At 38.5% G+C, this 18,385-nt stretch overlaps 1 protein-coding gene across 2 annotated transcripts in view; it reads right to left on the minus strand.

Annotated features, from left to right (window-relative positions):
* RPS6KC1 (ribosomal protein S6 kinase C1) overlaps positions 1-18,385 on the minus strand; it is a 90,593-nt gene that overhangs the window by 37,921 nt on the left and 34,287 nt on the right. For both annotated transcript variants that reach the window (XM_042789735.1, XM_042789734.1), the window contains exons 8-9: positions 11,113-11,231; positions 3,184-3,276 (exon numbers count right to left, since the gene is read on the minus strand). In XM_042789735.1, the coding sequence (XP_042645669.1) occupies positions 3,184-3,276; positions 11,113-11,231 (212 nt within the window). The remainder of the gene's footprint in view (positions 1-3,183; positions 3,277-11,112; positions 11,232-18,385) is intronic.

Genomic DNA, 18,385 nt, shown 5'->3' on the forward strand with positions numbered 1-18,385 from the left:
GCAAGCTTTGTTACTCAGGGCTTGAAACCTGACTGTATTTTAGGAATAAACCCATAGGAGTAGGGAATGGAAGGTAGTGAGCCAAGAAATCAGTTTTGACAACTCTATGGTTGATTTGATTTTGCAGTCAAGTCAAGTCACTTAAACGAAAAAGGGTTATCAAAACATAAAACAAGCTCTTAAAAGTTTATTTACTTGTATTAGTAGTTACTATTATTACTCAGTTTCAGATTATTAACCATTTTTGACACTGATATTTTCCACTATCCCATGTTTGGATGAGGAAAACTTGCTAGTCGCTTGAATTCATTACAACGTTTTCAGCCAGATTCTCTAAGTATCATAACAAAACAAGAATGAACGTCTGTACTCGATCATGCTGTTTATTACAGCTCCCTTTTTCCCATACCTCTTACGTACACACAGCCACTCAGTCAAATCCATAAGATCTACAGACACTTGGCAGTGTGTATCTAAGAGCCAGGTGAGAGAAAACATCTGCTATGGTCAACTCAATTTCACAACTGCAACAGTCTTTAACCTCACCTCAAACTAAAATGCTGAATATTTAAGTTTCTAACAAACACTAACAGGAAATAGTTACCTGTTATTTATGCACAGCACACTGCCATAAAAAGAGCCCATTTCTCCTGTCCTCTGATTAAATCCCATTAAAACTGACTATAACCTGTTTGAATTCAACTGTGGGTCTGCAGATTATGCATGCAAACTCTACATATATTCTATATACTTCTGCTTTTTGGCACTTTCACTCATCAAGCAGACAAGTAATAATCACACTTTCCAAATAATTACTAATACTGATTTGGTTGTTCTGCATATTTCTAGGGTCAGTTCATCCAAATGTACTACCAAAGTTATGACTTTTAGTGACAGCACGACAGCCACAAAAAATAACCTATACTCAAGATCAACAGAATTGCTTCCAGTTCTTCAGAAAATAAGTTATCTACTTCTAGAATCCTCTTCAGAAACTCCAAAATAATTTTAGCAAGGCCCTGATGAGATTATTTTATTTTATAAGGTTTTAGACTGTATAATAAAGCTTAACAAACAGCATATTGAACAACAAGCTCAATCGTACAGACACCTGCGGAAGAACTGATCACAGTCACACCACTGCCAATACAGACAATGTGGCTTGATGGGGGACCAGGGGAGGGGATAGAAAAGACATAAAAGGCAGTCATTGGTTACAGAGGCATAGTTACTACTTAATACGCTCTGCTTTCAAGATGAATCTTTAAATTGAATGAATCTAAATAACAGAGGTTTCTAAAGAATAAGAAATTGGGTTTGAAACAGCATTGTGAAGGTATCCAGCAGCACCATAACAAAGTCATTTCTTTAGGGGCCAGTTGTAGCTTCAAAGGAAAGATTTGCCTAGGGCAGAAACTCAGCACAGAATCTGCAACCCTGATTTTTAATTAGGCAAATTCTGAAAGCAAAAATCTTTGCTGTGCCAAAAAGAAGTTTTCTACTTTAAGGTACATGAACTGATAAAATAATTGATCATTCTTGGTTGGTGATAACAGTAGCTAAAATATTTAGATACTAGCCTGTTTTCAATACAGTACCTCTGGTAACACAAGAGCTTTGCAGCCCAGTCGGCAGCACCTCAGAGTCCACAACATTTGCAGGACAAAAGCCACCTTTATAATGAGATTAAACCTCTATTTTCAGAAACCTACAACTCTAACACTAAGATCTTGTATTTCTGTCATCACCAGAACCCTGATTCTTCCCAATTCTGCTTCAAAGTTCTGGACACATTCAGCACGCACCTGGGACACTTAGCAGAGCTGTGCTCAAAGAGATCTAGGAGATTTGATAACACCAAGAACTCCAAAAGCTTCATTCTGATGAAGTATCTTCTCCAGCCGCTGTTCATTATTCTTACATAAGAATAAAGACACCGAAAAAGTCTTTCTTGGTTCATTTCCAACACTTCTGCAGCCTCACACTGTCAGACTTATTCACAAGGTCCATGCCTACTGCATCAATTTAGTGGCTACTAATTTAGTTAGTGCCTACTAAATCCAACAGATAGGTGCTCTTTCCAACCTGTCTCTCTGATACGCATACAGAGTGGAACACAGGCTAAATTCTGTACTTATAACGGAGGAAAAAAGATACAATGAAAATTAAGTCAGAGCTGAGAAAACCTTGTGTGCTATAAAAACAACTATAATATCTAATGTATATAGCCCTCTGAGGACAAGTTATCAACTTATATACATAATTACAATAAAATGGGCAAAGAGAAACAAAAATCAGTTCCCATAGCTAGGTTCAGTCCAACAAGAAAAAGAAACTGAGAAATACAGACCTTAAGAGACCAGCTACAGTTTTTCTGATATATGTTACAAATGCATAAATTCACCATGCATCAGTACGTCATGCACAAACTAGGAACTACATGAGGAACTATCAAAAGGCACAAGGGAATTGGCACTGCAAAAAGGAAATGAGCCTCTTAGAGTCTGCATTAGCCACTGCCACACTGCTGAATAATACATAATCTTAAAAGTATTTGGTAAGGTGATAAATAATCAGCATATCAAAACAATGCATCAATTCTTCTGGTCTCTTAATTAGGCTTGCAAAAAATCCGTATGGTCCTTTACTGTTTACAGAGGGGTATTACCCTGGGATTTTGGAAGGCATTATTTACATGAGTCAAAAATAAGCTTGGCTTTATTGCTGAATCGCTGTCTTGACAGGGGATTTCAATTCCAAATTCACAGGGAAGCAGAACAGTCGTGTGTGTCTCCAGCCCCCATTTCAGGTGACAGTTCAAAAGTAGGAATTTCTATCCTTCTGTATTTCAGGTATCCAACAGATCATTCAACTGAAAACACATCAACTCGTCCTTTACCCCAGTATTATAACCATGACTTCATTTTTGAAAAACAGGCCTCAGACTATTGAATGCCACCAAACATGTACCTTATCCTTTAGCTCAAATATATTTTGTATGACCTTACATGAATTGCTTAGATAAAAGCCTTTTTTCTTCTACTTTTGTTATTTTAAAGTGCAGATGCATTTGAGTCATTTTCCCCTTTTGTTTCATATCCTTAAGATCCACAGCTTCAAAGACAAAATGTCAGCATGCAGTCGATTTATGACTGAATTCTTGAAGAGACACTGAAGAATTACCTTGTCAATCACCCCAAGGACTCTGAAGGCCTTCAGTTCCTCGGCAGGGCTCCTTAGGTTCCAAGAGGGCCTTGAACTTAGTGATCCTGGAGGCTAATGGAAGATATCAAAGATTATACATCAATCAGGGTGGTACTTGAAGGAAGACTGCCTGCTGAAGCAAATGCCAGGTCGAAGGAAACTAAATTTATCATAAATCAGAGAGAGTGAAGATGAAAGGAGAAGTTTCTGTTTGTCCTTATTGAGGGGGAAAAAAAAAAAAACAACAAAAAAAAAAACACACAACTTGCAAGTAAATAAAAATTGAGATAAAATTGAAAACAAAAATTTTAAAAAGAAAAAATAATGCATTTTTATACTTTCTATGCTTAATGGAACCTGGCAATCGATTACTCAGTTCTTACCCCATCACAACAACCAAAGCCTTACAGGTATTCTGGATACAAAATAATTCAGGTACCATGGAGAGGAAAACAAATTAAAGGCTTTTTAAGTCTGAAGAACATGAAATACAGAATTATAAACAGTGTTCTCTGGTAAGCTTTATGAAATCCTTTTAATAACAAAGTGCACAACAGAAAGGATTCCTAAAACTGCCTTAGAAAAAGATAGCTAGCCATGTATCATTAATCTATAAATTAACACCATAGCAAGAGAATTGTCAGGTGCTAATTATTCAAGTAGTTAATACACACAGATTTTTGTACATGCCATGTTTTATAGTTTCTCAGGGCAAACTCAAAGCTTGAACGTCAAAGGAAGGAACAATGTTTCAGCTGGAAGTCTTCTGGGACAAAGATCAACCTCTTAAGCATCACATACACCTCTGGCATGTTAACAAACATTTTCACAAGTTTCTAGTTGCCAACTGAGAGAATTCATTAGATCCTCCTCCAAAAATTCAACATGCAGCTTCTAATAGAACCACAGACCTGGATCTCTTCCTCACAAATAAGGTAACTTCATTTGCAGAGTTGTTGAATGCCACACTCTTTTTAAGCATAACCTGGCCTCCCCAAGTACGCTTCTATTGCACAAAGGTAAAGGAAGAGGAAGGTGGAACTCCTTGATTTTTATGTTTCTCAGAGGCAAAAGTTGTTTATCTAATTTGTCAGTATCCTGAGGCAATATTTAACAAATATGTCACAAAGGAAAACTGCTGGTAAGCAATTATGCTGTGGATTAAATGTTTAAGTATTGGGAAAAAATCAATCAGTTTTCCCTTTCAGCCAGAAACTCCCTGAAAAAATTAAGATCCTGAACTAGGTAATTCCGTTTGCTTTCTTCCTAGTGTTTCCACTCCGACATCTTTACTGCGCTATCCTCAAAGGCCAGAGCACCTTCCCAAAGCCCTCCCCAAAACTGGTTCCCCTTCATGTTGCCAGTCAACCACCTTCTCTCCTTCCAAATTCTTTCCCAAAAATCAACTCATGTATTAGCATTGCCTGTAAAATTAAACAGAAAGGTTCAAAAATACACGTTCAAGAATCAGGGAGAAAAGTATGCTTTTCTTTTGTGTTGACCTACTGGGCTCTACGTTAAAAGCAGTAAAGTAGTTTATTATTTATCTTCATTTATCTATCTGGGTCTTATAATTATTTTGTCATGTAAACACTGCTGAGCAAGAGTACCAACAGCAGTTAAGAGAAAACAGACCAGATTATAAAAATTAGTAAAGGTTTCAGTAGGAAGAAGAAAAAAAAGCTCTCAATTAAGTTTTTTTCCTCCAAAACTAATCTAGGTTCCGCATTCTAGCAAGCTGTTGGAAGGTCAAAGGAGTTCTGTTGGGCTGTATTTTAAGCATGTGCAATTTTTCTGCAATAACAAAATATTTGCTTTGAAACAAAGAGTTGTGCTAACACAGAGTTTATTCATTACAAGATTTCAAAAGCATTCTAAGGAATACATTTAATGAAAAAGAGTATTTCCAATTCCCTAGACTACTATAAAAGACTTCCACTTCTATCTGCATGCTATTACATTTTGTAATCATTCCTCCATAATCAAGCTTTTAAAATTTTCTCTTATGCATAACATTTCAACTATTAATTAAGTTCATATATCTCTACAGACATTAACAGATGTCTAATAATGCTACAGAATCAGACTTCTGCACCCATCATGTCTGAAGAGCCCAGAAAAACAGTACATATTTTTGGGTCCTCCTCTAAAATATCACTAATGGTGGCACAGTCAGTATTATTGTGTAAGCACATTGTTTTCCATATACACATTCTACAGTCACTTCTTACCTTAAAATGAGTAACAATCACATCCACAGCTCCCAGTAGCTTCTCCATTTTTATCAGTTTCAGATTATTTTTTGCTCTTAACAGTACTTTGGCTTCCCTGTTGCAAACTCTAATAGTGGAGCCGAGTGATGAGGAGGCATCACATTCTGTTCTGAAGCAAGCCAGGAGCAAACTCTAAATACCCAATTCCCAGAACTACCACAATTAAGCACTCTATGAAGCAGCCTGCTCCTCTGAACAGAGTAAAAATCCAAACTCAGCATCTAGCCAGCAATAAGAAAAATAACTAAAAAAAAAAAGCTCTGTCATCAAAAATAGGAGAACAAAAAAAAAATACAGGAAGGAGAGTAACAAAACTCAAAGGCTTCGTTTGCCTTTAGAAATAAGGCATTTATATTCTAAAGAAAGTGGCAGGCTACCTCTGCTTGCAGGAGGCCTTCAGCAGCCTGCCCAAATGCTCAGCGTGCCACTGAGGCACCCCAGGACCTTCTCTCCTGTGGCTAGGCCCTATGTTTTGAAATTATTTCCAGACTACACTGAGCTGCAAAGCTGGTGTTATCTGACTTGGGATCTGTATCACCAGCTCCTTTCCCACCATCATCTTTTGGTTAGCATATGCTAATTTTAAGTGGAAGAGGATGATGCTGATCACGATGCTGGCCTCTGCAAAGACTCAGCAGCTTGTGGCCACCACTTGCCTTGAGAAGGCTGCAGTTTTTCAAGCTACACAATGAAATATGGCAATAGCTCTTGCCTCAGCTTTGGCATCACTGCCAGCACTGATGAGAGGACGGGGAGAAAGAGTAGTACACCACCAACCAAGCAAGAGGTAGAGCCCCTCATGTTAAACTCATTTAAGGCAAGAGCACTATCCCTAGCTCAGTGCCACAAACACCATTCGATGGGGAATTACGCTACTGCTGATGCTGCCACCTTTGACAACAAATCACCACAGAAGCTCAGGACAAAAAAAGAGCACTTTCACCAACACCGGTGCAGAACTGCTCATCAAAAATGCGATCTCCCCTCACCATTCAGAGGTCTGAATGGTTGGATGACTTCAGTAACCATCCCCCTGTAGCACGGCCAGACCCTTGACTGCAGCAAGGAGATGTCTTGTTTTGAAGCAGATACTGTTGGCCTGAGGTGCGAGGCTCCACACCATGGGTGTGAAAGAGCTTCCAACTCTCCTGGCCTGGCAGAACATCCTGGGCCCTACCTCACTCTGCACTATAGGAAAACAAGGTTGCAATTCTGCACGCATCTGACACAGACACAACTACAGTGTGCTTCAGAAGGTCCCCTCAGTGATCACCAGTTTGGAACTGCATCTTCCCTGAAGCTGAGACACATCTCGGGTAATGCACTTCTGGAATCAGCAGCAGGCAGGTATGCAGGACATGATCTTGGAAGCCTTGAGACTGAATTTCTTATGTTAAATTTACATCTCACAGAACTACAGCAGTGTATCTTTTTTACACTTCATATAATTTTCATGCATATTTAATGAGAATTTTAGGAAGTAAGATATCCTATGAAAACTGCAAAGACTGAAGACTTTTTCCTATTTGGGCATCAGGCTTGCACTTAATTTTTCACTAAATTGTTCTGAAAATCAGAAGTAACTGACATTTCAAAAGACAACAGCTTTTGCAATGGTGCAGAAAGAAACAATTCTTCATATAAAAAACTGGGCATAAGTAGAACCAGAAATAAAAAATCTACCAAAAAAAATATGAAAAAAATATGCATTATAAAAATACCAACAAAGTTAAAATGGAACAACAGCCTGTATGTGTAGCTGTGTTGGGTCTCAGCTGACAGCTATGTGAGACTACAGCTTTCTGACAGTCAACTTAGTGTGATTCAAAGGCTGTTGCTGCAGCTCCCACTCAGGCTTGGAGGTGGCTCCCCAGAGCTGCTAGTTATAAAGGGGCAGATGAGAAAATACAGCTTTAGAATCTGCAAAACGGCCTGCTGCTGCCCTTACACAGCATTCTTGAGCATTTGTTGTCGAGAAGGCCCTTGAGGCTGCCATGCTGTGCTAAAGGAAAAAGAGAACTACAACATTTGCTGCAGCTTGCTTTTCCAGAAGGTCTGCATACCTGTTTACAACCTCCAAAAGCTGTCTCCACATCTCCCACTCCTATGGGTCACAGCAAGGCTTTTCTTAATGTTTACAAGACTCTGTCAAGTGAGTTCCCAGTTCATGGTCAGTCACAGTTGCATCAGTTCCCTGTGCTGCTTTTCAGCCTTAAGAAAGCTTCTATCTGTCCTTAAGCCTTCTACCCATAACCTTTTTTTAACAGTGCCAAGGGTTCTCCAAACACCTCCTCTTGTGCTTCTCTCGTCATCACTCAGACTTGCCAGCAGCAGGGTGGTTGCTAAGGATGATATCCTTGAAGGCTACACTGTTGGCTTTTTGTTGAGGCAAGAAAAGTAACAAACTACTATTGTTCTTTCTTTGGTTTCCATGGCATCAAAGATAATCTTTGCTTCTCAGTTCTGAAATGAGGCCCTGGAAGCCTTTGCCTCTAGGGAAGTCTGGTCTTCAAAGAGGCAAGGGCCTGGCATTTTGGGCCACAGAATAGCTTGCTTCCTTCCACCCCAAGTCCCCAAGAAAAGCCACCGTGCTTTACCGTCACGTGGTGTTCAGAAGGCAAATGGGTGGCTTGGGGTACATTTAGCAGGCATAGTCTTTTGAGATTGCTGCACATGGCTCAGCACGCAGCTGGCAGCCCAAGCTTTTGGGAGATAAGAGAGGCTGAGGGGTGCAGGACAATAATTGTACCTGCACTTCTGAGCTTACCTCTTCTTCTCTTGCTGGACATTTCTCTGGCCTGGTAGATGAGAAGGAAGTAAAATGTCATGTACAAGCAGGTCAGGTGAGCTTAGTTTTGATGCTGATCACTGTGGTCGTTCCTTGTAAGGGCACAATAGGAAGCACAAAGCTATCTACACCAGACATGGGTAACAAAGCAGTTCTGCCTATTAACATCAGGTCATGAACAAGAAGGCTTTGCCTTAAAAACCGATGCTTGTTTACTAGTCAGACCTCTTCCTCCAAAGCACAGTCTCAGCACTCCCACTGCCCATGAAGTTCATTGCACTGAGCCATGTTTTCCAGAACCAAACCGCACTCTGCCCATTGTAATCTAGGCACAGATACTGCTAGGGTACAGTATTTATCTATCATTATCTTGCAAACCAATTTCAGTTAAATGGTTCAAACTATGCTGGGCTAACAGGTATAACAGCACTTGTCCACACTTCTAGGAAAGGCTTAAGTGTACTAATGCAGTGATTCTTCTCAAAGACTTCAGTGCCCCTCCAACACAGAAGTGATGAGAGACCTCTTTACAGATTCATGTGAGTAAAGAAGGCATTGTACAGTGTTATTTAAATAGTTGCATCTATACACTGTCCAAGCACCAGCATTTGAAGAAGGGATGGGATCAGCATGACCTGCAGCAGCAGGAGATGCTAGTCATACACAGACCAGCCTTGCAGCTAAAGAAACATCAAGCTGGTGTGAAGTGATGGTGCAGAGAGGCATACACATTAACCTCATATACTAGGGACTTAATTTCTTTAGGAGGACGCAAAATACCTGCATGTTTCCATTAGCATCTCCAAAGAATCACACTGTATATAGATGCAAGTCATTTCAGTGCACTTATGTCTGCATGGGGTGGAACAATTCATTCAAACTCCAATATAAACTATTTTGGGCAGTAAAAAGGATAAGCAGTAACCACGGTGCAAGAATTCAGGTCTGCTCTGCAACCACCATGCAGGAAGAGTCACATTCCTCACTTTCCTTCAGACACTAAGCCAAAGCACAGAGCATGCCAATTCTTAGTGACTCCTATCACTACCCTTACAATAACTTGGGGGGATAAAGCCTTCTCCCAATTAACTTTCAGCTACCAACTCAGACACAATCTGTTCCTCACCACAACCATCGTAACCCATCAGCACCATCTGCCCTTGATGCCAGTAAATTCCAAAGTTCTAAGACAAAAGTCCAATCTATGCACTATGAAGAGCAGCAAATAATGGATATTAAAATATACATACAGATTTACATAAAACAAAGCCAAATTGTGGAAAAATGGCCTTTTTTTTTGTAAAAAAAAAAAGAAGCCAAGTGCAACAGTTTGCTTGTGCAAAGTCAGATTTGCCCTAACTTGTCAATTTTCAATTTCAACACAGAAGGAGAATGGTTTTCTATTCTTACCACTTTTTTTTTTCTTGTCTTATCTCAAATTAATCTTGCTTTCCTTTGGATCTGCAAAGAAGGCATGTGCCTTATTCAATACAGCATAAAAGAGGAAATATTTTACCTCTCAAGTTCACATACAAAAATGCAACCTATTTCTTCCTCCTTCCCAACCACAATTAGTTTTTAAAGTTATAAAAAGGCAAAAATAGGTTGTTCGTGGGTTTTTTTCTTGTTCTGCGGTTTCCAAACACACTGAGGTTTTCATTCACTATAGATTCTTCCCCATTTTCAGGGGTGTTTGACCCAAAGAAAGACTACCTAGTAGGAGTTCATATCAGTCCAAAATACTAAATTGTTCAAAGTACAATTCATAGCAGCAGCAAGACTCCAAATCTCACAAAATATATCCCATTTGGAACATCCTCAAAACTGCACTTGTGGGCTCTCAACATAAAAAAAGCTACCCTTCAAATTCAGTGGTTTTGCTTTTTAATTTATTTATTAGGCAGTCGGATTTTATAAGGCTTCCCATTTTTACAGCAGTGGTCTCCTTAAAGCATTTTTTGATCAGTGCAAACTAAGAAGCAATAATCTTCTGCCCCCTTTGTCCTCACTTGATATAAATGTAGAGAGACAGGAAGTTGGTAACTTTTATATTTACTACAATAGGGCAGCCATTGACAATCACACACAGTTTAGTATGACTGCAGTAAAAGTCTAAAGTAAGAACAGATAAGTCTCAAAGGAACTGTTTGGGGAAGGGCAAGGTAGAAATTTATTGAGGGTATCTTGGAACAAGCTTTGTTTGTCTTTTGTACAAGTATAGATAAGGGTGTTTCTGCTTAAGAAGGTGGGAATTACTACAGAAACTCCTCAAAAATCAGGAAAGAGCTGATTACTCAAGCATATCAAAGAGAGACATTTGAAGGGATCAGAAGAAGAACCTTTGCTCAATTAAGTATTCATTTTGTGGGAAATTCCTCTTATCCCCACCCCACCACATCACTTCTGATGCCTCATTATGTGCTAGGCTAAGAAACCAACAGCCCTCTTTCTCCCTCCAGGAACAAGTAATATTCTCATGGAAAAGTCTAAAGAAATGTTATGTTCTAGCATAGCTTTTTGGCTTTACCTTTAAATTCTTTAGCACGATTAAAAATGTTTACATCATCAACTGTAAGCAGAAGGAAAGCATGCAAAAAAACAGGCTAGTATTACATCAAGCACTCTTCATAATGACATGAAATGCAACCAAGAAGAATGAGAAGAGAATGGCAACTTAACAGAAACATAAGATCAAAATACTCCTCAAGCCTCCTGAAAGAGAAATTCTTGACACTTTGTGAATCTCAAGCTCAAATATGCTTTGCTAAAAGACAGGACATTTTAATTATACCAAATTTTGGTTCAGAAAAAAAAAAAAAAAAAAAAAAAAAACAAATTAAAGCCTACCATAGAAGCAGATGCATCTTCAGAGGATTTATGGTAGAGACTGGAAATTTTTTCAGCACGCATAAGGTATTCTGCAGTCTTCCTTTTCACTGCTTCTCGACGAGTTGGACTCGATTCACCTCAATGGAGAAAAAGAAAGTTATTTTTTCTATAAAGAGATACTAAGTAATCAAAGTACATGACTGTTTTGATTTTACCTTTTTGATTTCCTTTGGGTTATTCATAATTAAACCTACAGATATGCATCTTATAAAAAGCAAATACTATGATCTCAGAGTTCTACAAAAATAACATTTTAAGCCTTGCTATAGACTAAGGTAAATAAAAAGTCTTACCTCACTGTTCTATGATCTGGTATATGTTCCTATGGTAACATAAGTAAGAACTCAAACAAACCACTGATCCAAATGTTGTACTCCAAAAAAAAAAAAAATCAATTAGGGAAGACACGGTAAAATGTTTACAACAAAATAATAAAGTAAGTTGTTTTCTTCCTCATGTATCTAAAATGGATTTTGCTAAGTATAAAGGAAAGCCAGAAATGCTATTAATAGCCAGAAGGCAACATGAGGGACACTAAGAACTCTTGCTCACAGCTTTCTGATGCTAGCTGCTCCTTGCTTGTTGGCTTGGGGTAACACAAGAAGAAAGGAAGAAGCGCTTGCACCCACCACTTCACTTGACAGATTGGCTGAACCACCACTGTGTTATGTCTAACCTACCCAAACTCTTGCAAAAGGTGATAATCCCACGATACCACACAAATTCTGTATTCATTCTAAAGCTTACAGTTTATGTTCAGGCATTCACATAATGAGCAGTATATTGTTATAATAAACTCAATTTGTGACAACACCCCCCCAACCAATCAACCGCCAAGCAAAGATAAAAAGACTGGGAGCCACAATTGTTATAACAGAATTGAGATTATTATGCTGAGAAATACTTAGAGACAACTGTCCTAGAAGATGTCTGAACAATAGCAGAGACTACACATGGCCCTGACAATCTCTTCCAGCCCTAACTAAGCCCATCCAAGACTTGCAGAAACTCAGCCTTGGCTGTGACGGGCTTCTGCACCATCAGGTGCAAGCCAGCACCTCTCACAAACCAATGCTCAAACAGGTCAAGGAACTGCAAGGCTATCTGCCTAACAGCTAATCAACATAAAAGACAAGAAAAGGAACAGGAGAGGTAATAAATTAAACACGTAACTACACAAATCCTAGCAAACAGCAGATAAGAGAGACAATAACGAAGACTAGAACTCATAAGACACTGATCAAGGGGCCATGAAAGGAATCTCTGAGTGTAACCTTGAAGAAGTTCAACCAGAAACTTGGTAACAGATAAGAACAAAAAAACAGGATTATTGTGGGTTATCAAGAACAAGTCTCATAAAAAAGAGCAAACTTATTACGGGATATCTGAAGGAGAAATTACTGTATAAATGCTTACATGCAAAACATTGTGGGAGGTTTTCGGGTGGGATTGTGGCAATGTGTAAGATATTGTGAGATGTTTAAGGGTGAAATTAAAGGTGAGGAAAGGGAGGGGGTCAAGGTAGAGTGGGGGCACAAGCATGAGAAAACAGAGGTGGGAATTTCATGGGTTGATTGTGTATAAGCAGGCTGCTGGTCATGATGCTTCTCTGACTGAGCCCTGCACCTGACCACCACTGTCTGTCTAACCTTCTTATGAAACTGTTACCCACTATTTTCTGCATTAGTATGTTCATTCTTCTCTGTGCATAAAATAATCCAGCAAACTTCAAGCCTGGTAAGTAGGCAAGTCAGACAAAATGTCTGAAGGATGGACCATAGATCTTGGGACCAGCTACCAGAGACCTGAACAGCAGGTCTTTCCATGATCAGCAATAGTTCAGAAGAGGTTGGGCTGCTCATGCTGCCTGTGGTTATGTAGATGTCTGTAAAACCAATATCCTTCTGCCTGTGTCAATCTACTTGTGGTCAACCATGTCCATACAGAGTATGTGTGCACAGATGCAAGCCACTCTCAAATTTGCTCTCAGCTTCACTACTGGTAGGACCCAAAGAAGGGGTACGCTGCAGCCATGTCTCTCCCCAGCAGCTAAGGGCAGAAGGAATTGCTCTGATCCTTGAGTCAGACAGACTGGGCTGGCTTTAACACCAGCTCCTTAATAAAGGAGGAGGAGGAGGTTGGTTGTTCAGTTTTCCCAAAACACTTTCTAGATGGCAGAGAACTGTGAAAGGTCTCTTCAGAAAGTTCACGGAGAGTTCCTCTGCTGTAGGCTCTCAGAGCTGTTATTTTCCCCCTGCCCCATACAAGAGAAAATTAATCATTGTTCTTGCTTTAAACAATCCTTAAGACTCAGAGTGTGAAGAAAGCAGAGGTTCTTTTCCACTTTGTTGCCATCATCTACTACTAGTTGTTTTGACCCTGTTACAAAATAAAGACTCCCCCTCCCTTTCCTGTTACGACTACAAACTACCTAAACAAGTAGAGTTTAGGTATCCACCAATACTCCATCAAGAGTAAGAAGAGACTCACAGTCCACTCCAAGCTCCACTCTGAGTGCTCTGTTGTAGATCTTATTATCCACCTCACAGCAGGAGTGAAAAGTGATCGTCATCTCCTTGAACAGACACACAGAGCCCTGCCCTGCAAAAACCTTTGACTATACTTAGTTTGGGAAGAAGCTGGACAGCCAGTGCGCTTTTAGCATGGATATGCACCAATTTCTCAGTAATTTCTCTCATTTTAAAGGCAGAGGGGAATTTGTACCAGGTCCAGCACTAACATCTGCCTTCATGCGGTAGGACTCTCCCAGTGAAATTCCCCTAGATGAGACTGCCAGTCTTATTCCCATTGAAAATAAAAAAAATAACAACACACTACTGTTTGAACTTTGGCTTTATCAGAAGATAATAGACAGACAGTATTTTATAAGTGTATGTTATAATTTCTTAAAACATGACTAACACTCTTGCTTTCATCTCTAATAATCTTATGGCACCATAAAACTTTCCTGTGCTGATCTACTTGTGATCACCCACATTCTCTTAGACACACGAAGTGGCAGTCGCTCAGGGAAAACAAGTCTTCTGCATGGCAACAATAAACACTTCAGCCATTGTTTTCTTCAAGTAGACTAGTAGAAAACTGCTAGGTTAGTGTCTAAGGCTATCATAAAAATCAAGCTTACTGCTTAATTGTTAGCAATGTGTATTTAGTTTGGATGTTTATTGCCTTTTTTCAATGCTTCAGTAATTTTACAGTAATTAACACAAACAAGCTAGGATGTCCCCTTAGAGCTGTCTTTGTTCTCCCTGCTTTCACAAGACATTAATTTCAGTTTTCCTTCTACTTTTCCTTCCTGAGTAATTCATTAAATAATATTTGCAAACTGTTTGCTCAAAATCTTCAGCCATAAAAGAGGGTGTGGATTCACAAAACAACATTTACTCAAATTCTTGCATCTTATTTGTGAATAAGACCATTAACAGTTCAGTCTCTGAATATTTTAACAGGTAGATGATTGAGAATTGGATTTATGGAAGTAGGATTTTGGCATTTTACCCTTTACATTAGTTTAACCAAGAAAATTAAATAACCTACATTCCAATAAAAATTCCCATTTAAACAGCCAATATCTCACAAAAATCTGTAAAGAAATACAGCATATTAATTTAATAAACAAACAAATGTTACTTTAAAAGCCTTAAGCACAGGGAGATGAGTAATAATAAAGACCCCATTAAACTAAAAATAATCTTTAGCATTTATGCCAAATTTCAGGTCGTAGAACTCTTCACTTTGAATAAATCACTAACACACAGTACTAGAACAAATCCTTGTATTTGACAGATGTTAAAGCTGTGAGGCAGACTTTATGCAGAAAGTTTTTTTAAATGCAATATTACGTTTTGCTATGGGATAGTGATTTTAGTTACGCAAAATCTGTACTCTCAAAAGAATCAACTAATTTATTCCTAGTTAAGAACTTTAGATTTAAACACTGTGTGAGCATATTGAGCTCCCTACTTCCATTCTGTGGCTAGCCCACAACAGTCTAAAGAGATATCTCTCTTTAATTACAATTTAAACTTGAAAGGCATTTTGCCTTTAAATGGCAGCAAACAGGAAATGTTTAAACGGTGTCAAAGCCTTTGATGAATCTTTACAACTGCTCATAAAAGATCATCCTGCTTAAAATAATATTGATTTTTCATTTATTTTCCTAGATACTAGAAGATTTACATTTCATCTGATCAAGATCAAAGCTTCTCCCCCCTCCTGATCACTGGGATTAAATCAGCAATGTCATTTTACACATTTAAAAACTACACTGCTAAAGCAAGATATAAAAGTGTAGCAAGGCTGATCATAGAGACCTTAGAATAAAAACCCCTCAAGATTCCCTGTCTCTCTCCCTCTCTCTCCCTCTGCATTTGCTACAGAGCAGCTGTGCCTCACACAGATCCACATGAATGAAAATATTAAGGCGAGAAACCACCCACTTAGTTTATTTTCCATATGACTTTCCTGTAATTATTTTGTAAACTGTTCACACAACAATATATAAAAACATCTGCAAAAACAGGTAATTAATGTGTCAAGCCAAACTAATGCATTTTTTATGGTGTCCATGCTTCGTCAACTGTAATTATAACTCTTTTTAAGCAAATGATGATGTGTTTGTTGCAATGTGCAAGTGCTTATTTTAGATGCTCTGTTTACTATTACTGCAAACAGAATATAAAAACTCTACAGCTACTTTGTTGCACATATAAGCCTTCATCTACAAAAGCAGGCTGCTCCCTCATTTTCCAAAGGCTTTGCCTATTTCAAAGAAATAAAAATATCTTAAAATGAAAATTGGCTTTGGAAAGGCTGACCAGGCCACCCGCTGACCAAAGTAACAGTAGCCAGGACATTAGGACAGCAGCCAATGATTTAAAATTTGTTCTTTAATTTTTATTTCTAAGGACAACTCAGCTACAATATATTTATAAAAACAGACGTTCCTAACAACATTCAAATGATCTTGAGGGTTTGATAGAGGAAAACCACAAATATCAAAATAATTGTGCTATTGAGTTCATCTGTGACTTGCCTGCTTGTTTTCCCCTGGTCCACTGGTTTGAATGAAAAATACAGAGAAGCAGCATTTCTACAGAGTACATACACAGCAGTAGCATCTGGGAAACTAGCAATAATTTTGTTTGTCTTTTACCCAAAAGAGTCTTCTACTCACACCTCATAGCACCTCAGAAGAGTACATACCTTTGACAGATTAGCTAGCTCAATGTTGAAGTGTTAAGTGTTCCACTCAGTTAACTGTATATTCAAGCATCTAATCTTCTGTAATTCTATCATATAGGGAAATGATTTATGTTCAGATATTAATCGCAAAAAGCTATTGAAAGGGAGGCATATCAAATAAACTCAAACAAACAAACAAACAGAATCTGGCCAGGAAGGACCATGGAAAAAAATCTGTCCTTTTCTTCCATATAATCTGGGGTACTACTAACAGAACACATCTCAGATCCATAGAAGTGCTGTCAAACTTGCTCTGATCCTTAACTACTCTCCTCCACAGATCCAGGATGAAGTCCTGTGAAAGATGTGTATCTCACTGGATGGTAACAAAAATGTTGTAGTTGCCAGTTGCCTCTAACATATACAATATCCCACATTTAGTAAATCACAGCATATAACATCCACCCAGGAATTCTACATATTCCTTCTTTCTTTTGTGTCTGACCACCTCCAAATCATCCCCCACTGGGCATTAGAAATTTTCCTCAGGAAGAGCCAATCTATAAGGACAACATTAGTGCACTCCCTACTTAACTAGCTGCTTGACCAGGATGTGAATATTTCTACAAAAAAGGTCAGGCTAAAAAGTTAGAATTACCTGTCCCAATCCTCTGTAACCTTCATATTCCAAATCCTCCTGCTTTTCTTTCAGACTTACTAAAAATATATTTGGGCTGCCTTTATTTAAAGAAGAAATCAGAAGAGATTTGCTCCAGGAAGGAATGTCCTCTTGCAGAACAAGCTACAAGGAACTTGTGGGAGACTGCCTGTTGTGCTAACCCCAAACTCCATGTTCTTAACAATTTAAACAGTAAAACTTTCCCTAAATACTTAAATCTTCAATGAAACATTTATAATTGCCAAATCTAACAGCTATAATACCATTTTTTATTTTTAAAAGTTTCTTTATCTTCTTCACAGTCTTCCTGCACGTATCACCCAGCTGGATTGCTGAATTTTTCAAAGAATTGCTCTCTATAAAAATGCAAGGGAGTAAGCCTTAAAAGATTTATTTCTTCTCACAATGAAAAGAGGTTTAGCAGCACCTTCCTTATTAGTGGGTAGCCCAGCTGTTATTTTTGCCTAATTGGTTCAAGAGGACCTCTGTTCTTCTTAGGGCAAACACTTCTTACATCATGTGAAGCAGACTCCTTTGTCCATATTAGCCAAACAAAAGCTCAGGCACACCATAAGTGACAATGCGACTCATAATCCAGCACAGGCTTGTGACCACTTTGGACACAGTTTTATAACCCCGAAATTTATTTCGGGAAGGGGAAGAGCTGCTGGTTTTGGAACAAGTCTCCACCAACTTCCACAGGAGAGTGGGTAACCTTTAATTTTCAAACAATTCCTTAAGTGAAATGTAGCAGGTGCTGGGGTAGATGGACACTCCAGCATCAAGGAAAGATGCCACAGATTTTAGCAGCAGTTGGCAGTTTGGAATTGTGAAGTAAGCCACTAGCTCACTGTCTCTAGTATACTATATATTATATTAATAATGAGTTCCTTTGAGATGGTGGCCAAATTCTGCAGCTGAAAAAAGACCTGTAAATATTAAAAAAGACAACCAAGGTTAAACCCATTATGGTAAAACAGTCTGAAGTGATCTTTTTTCTCTTTTTTTAGTTTTTTTTTAAAACAAACAAACAAACATTTTGAGAGAGTCAAGATTTCTTAAGATGAATCACAGTTATCAGAACCATTCTTTCTTGTTTTTTGAAGATTCAGGACAGTACCATATTCTAGCAACGAACAAGGAAAAAAACACTTAAAAGTTAAACCTCTCATGCTGAAGCACAAATGCATGACAGTGAGTGAATACCTAAGAATTCTTCTTCCAACTTTCCAGTGTGCTCATAACTATTTATGTCTAAATTTCATACATCACCTTCATTGTAGGTTGCTCGAGACACTTACAGACCTACACTTCCTGTACAGTTACCAATTCCGCATGCTGTAGAAA

Source organism: Tyto alba, unplaced genomic scaffold (assembly GCF_018691265.1).
Source record: "Tyto alba isolate M040663 unplaced genomic scaffold, T.alba_DEE_v4.0 Super-Scaffold_16, whole genome shotgun sequence".
Taxonomy (NCBI): Eukaryota; Metazoa; Chordata; class Aves; order Strigiformes; family Tytonidae; genus Tyto; species Tyto alba.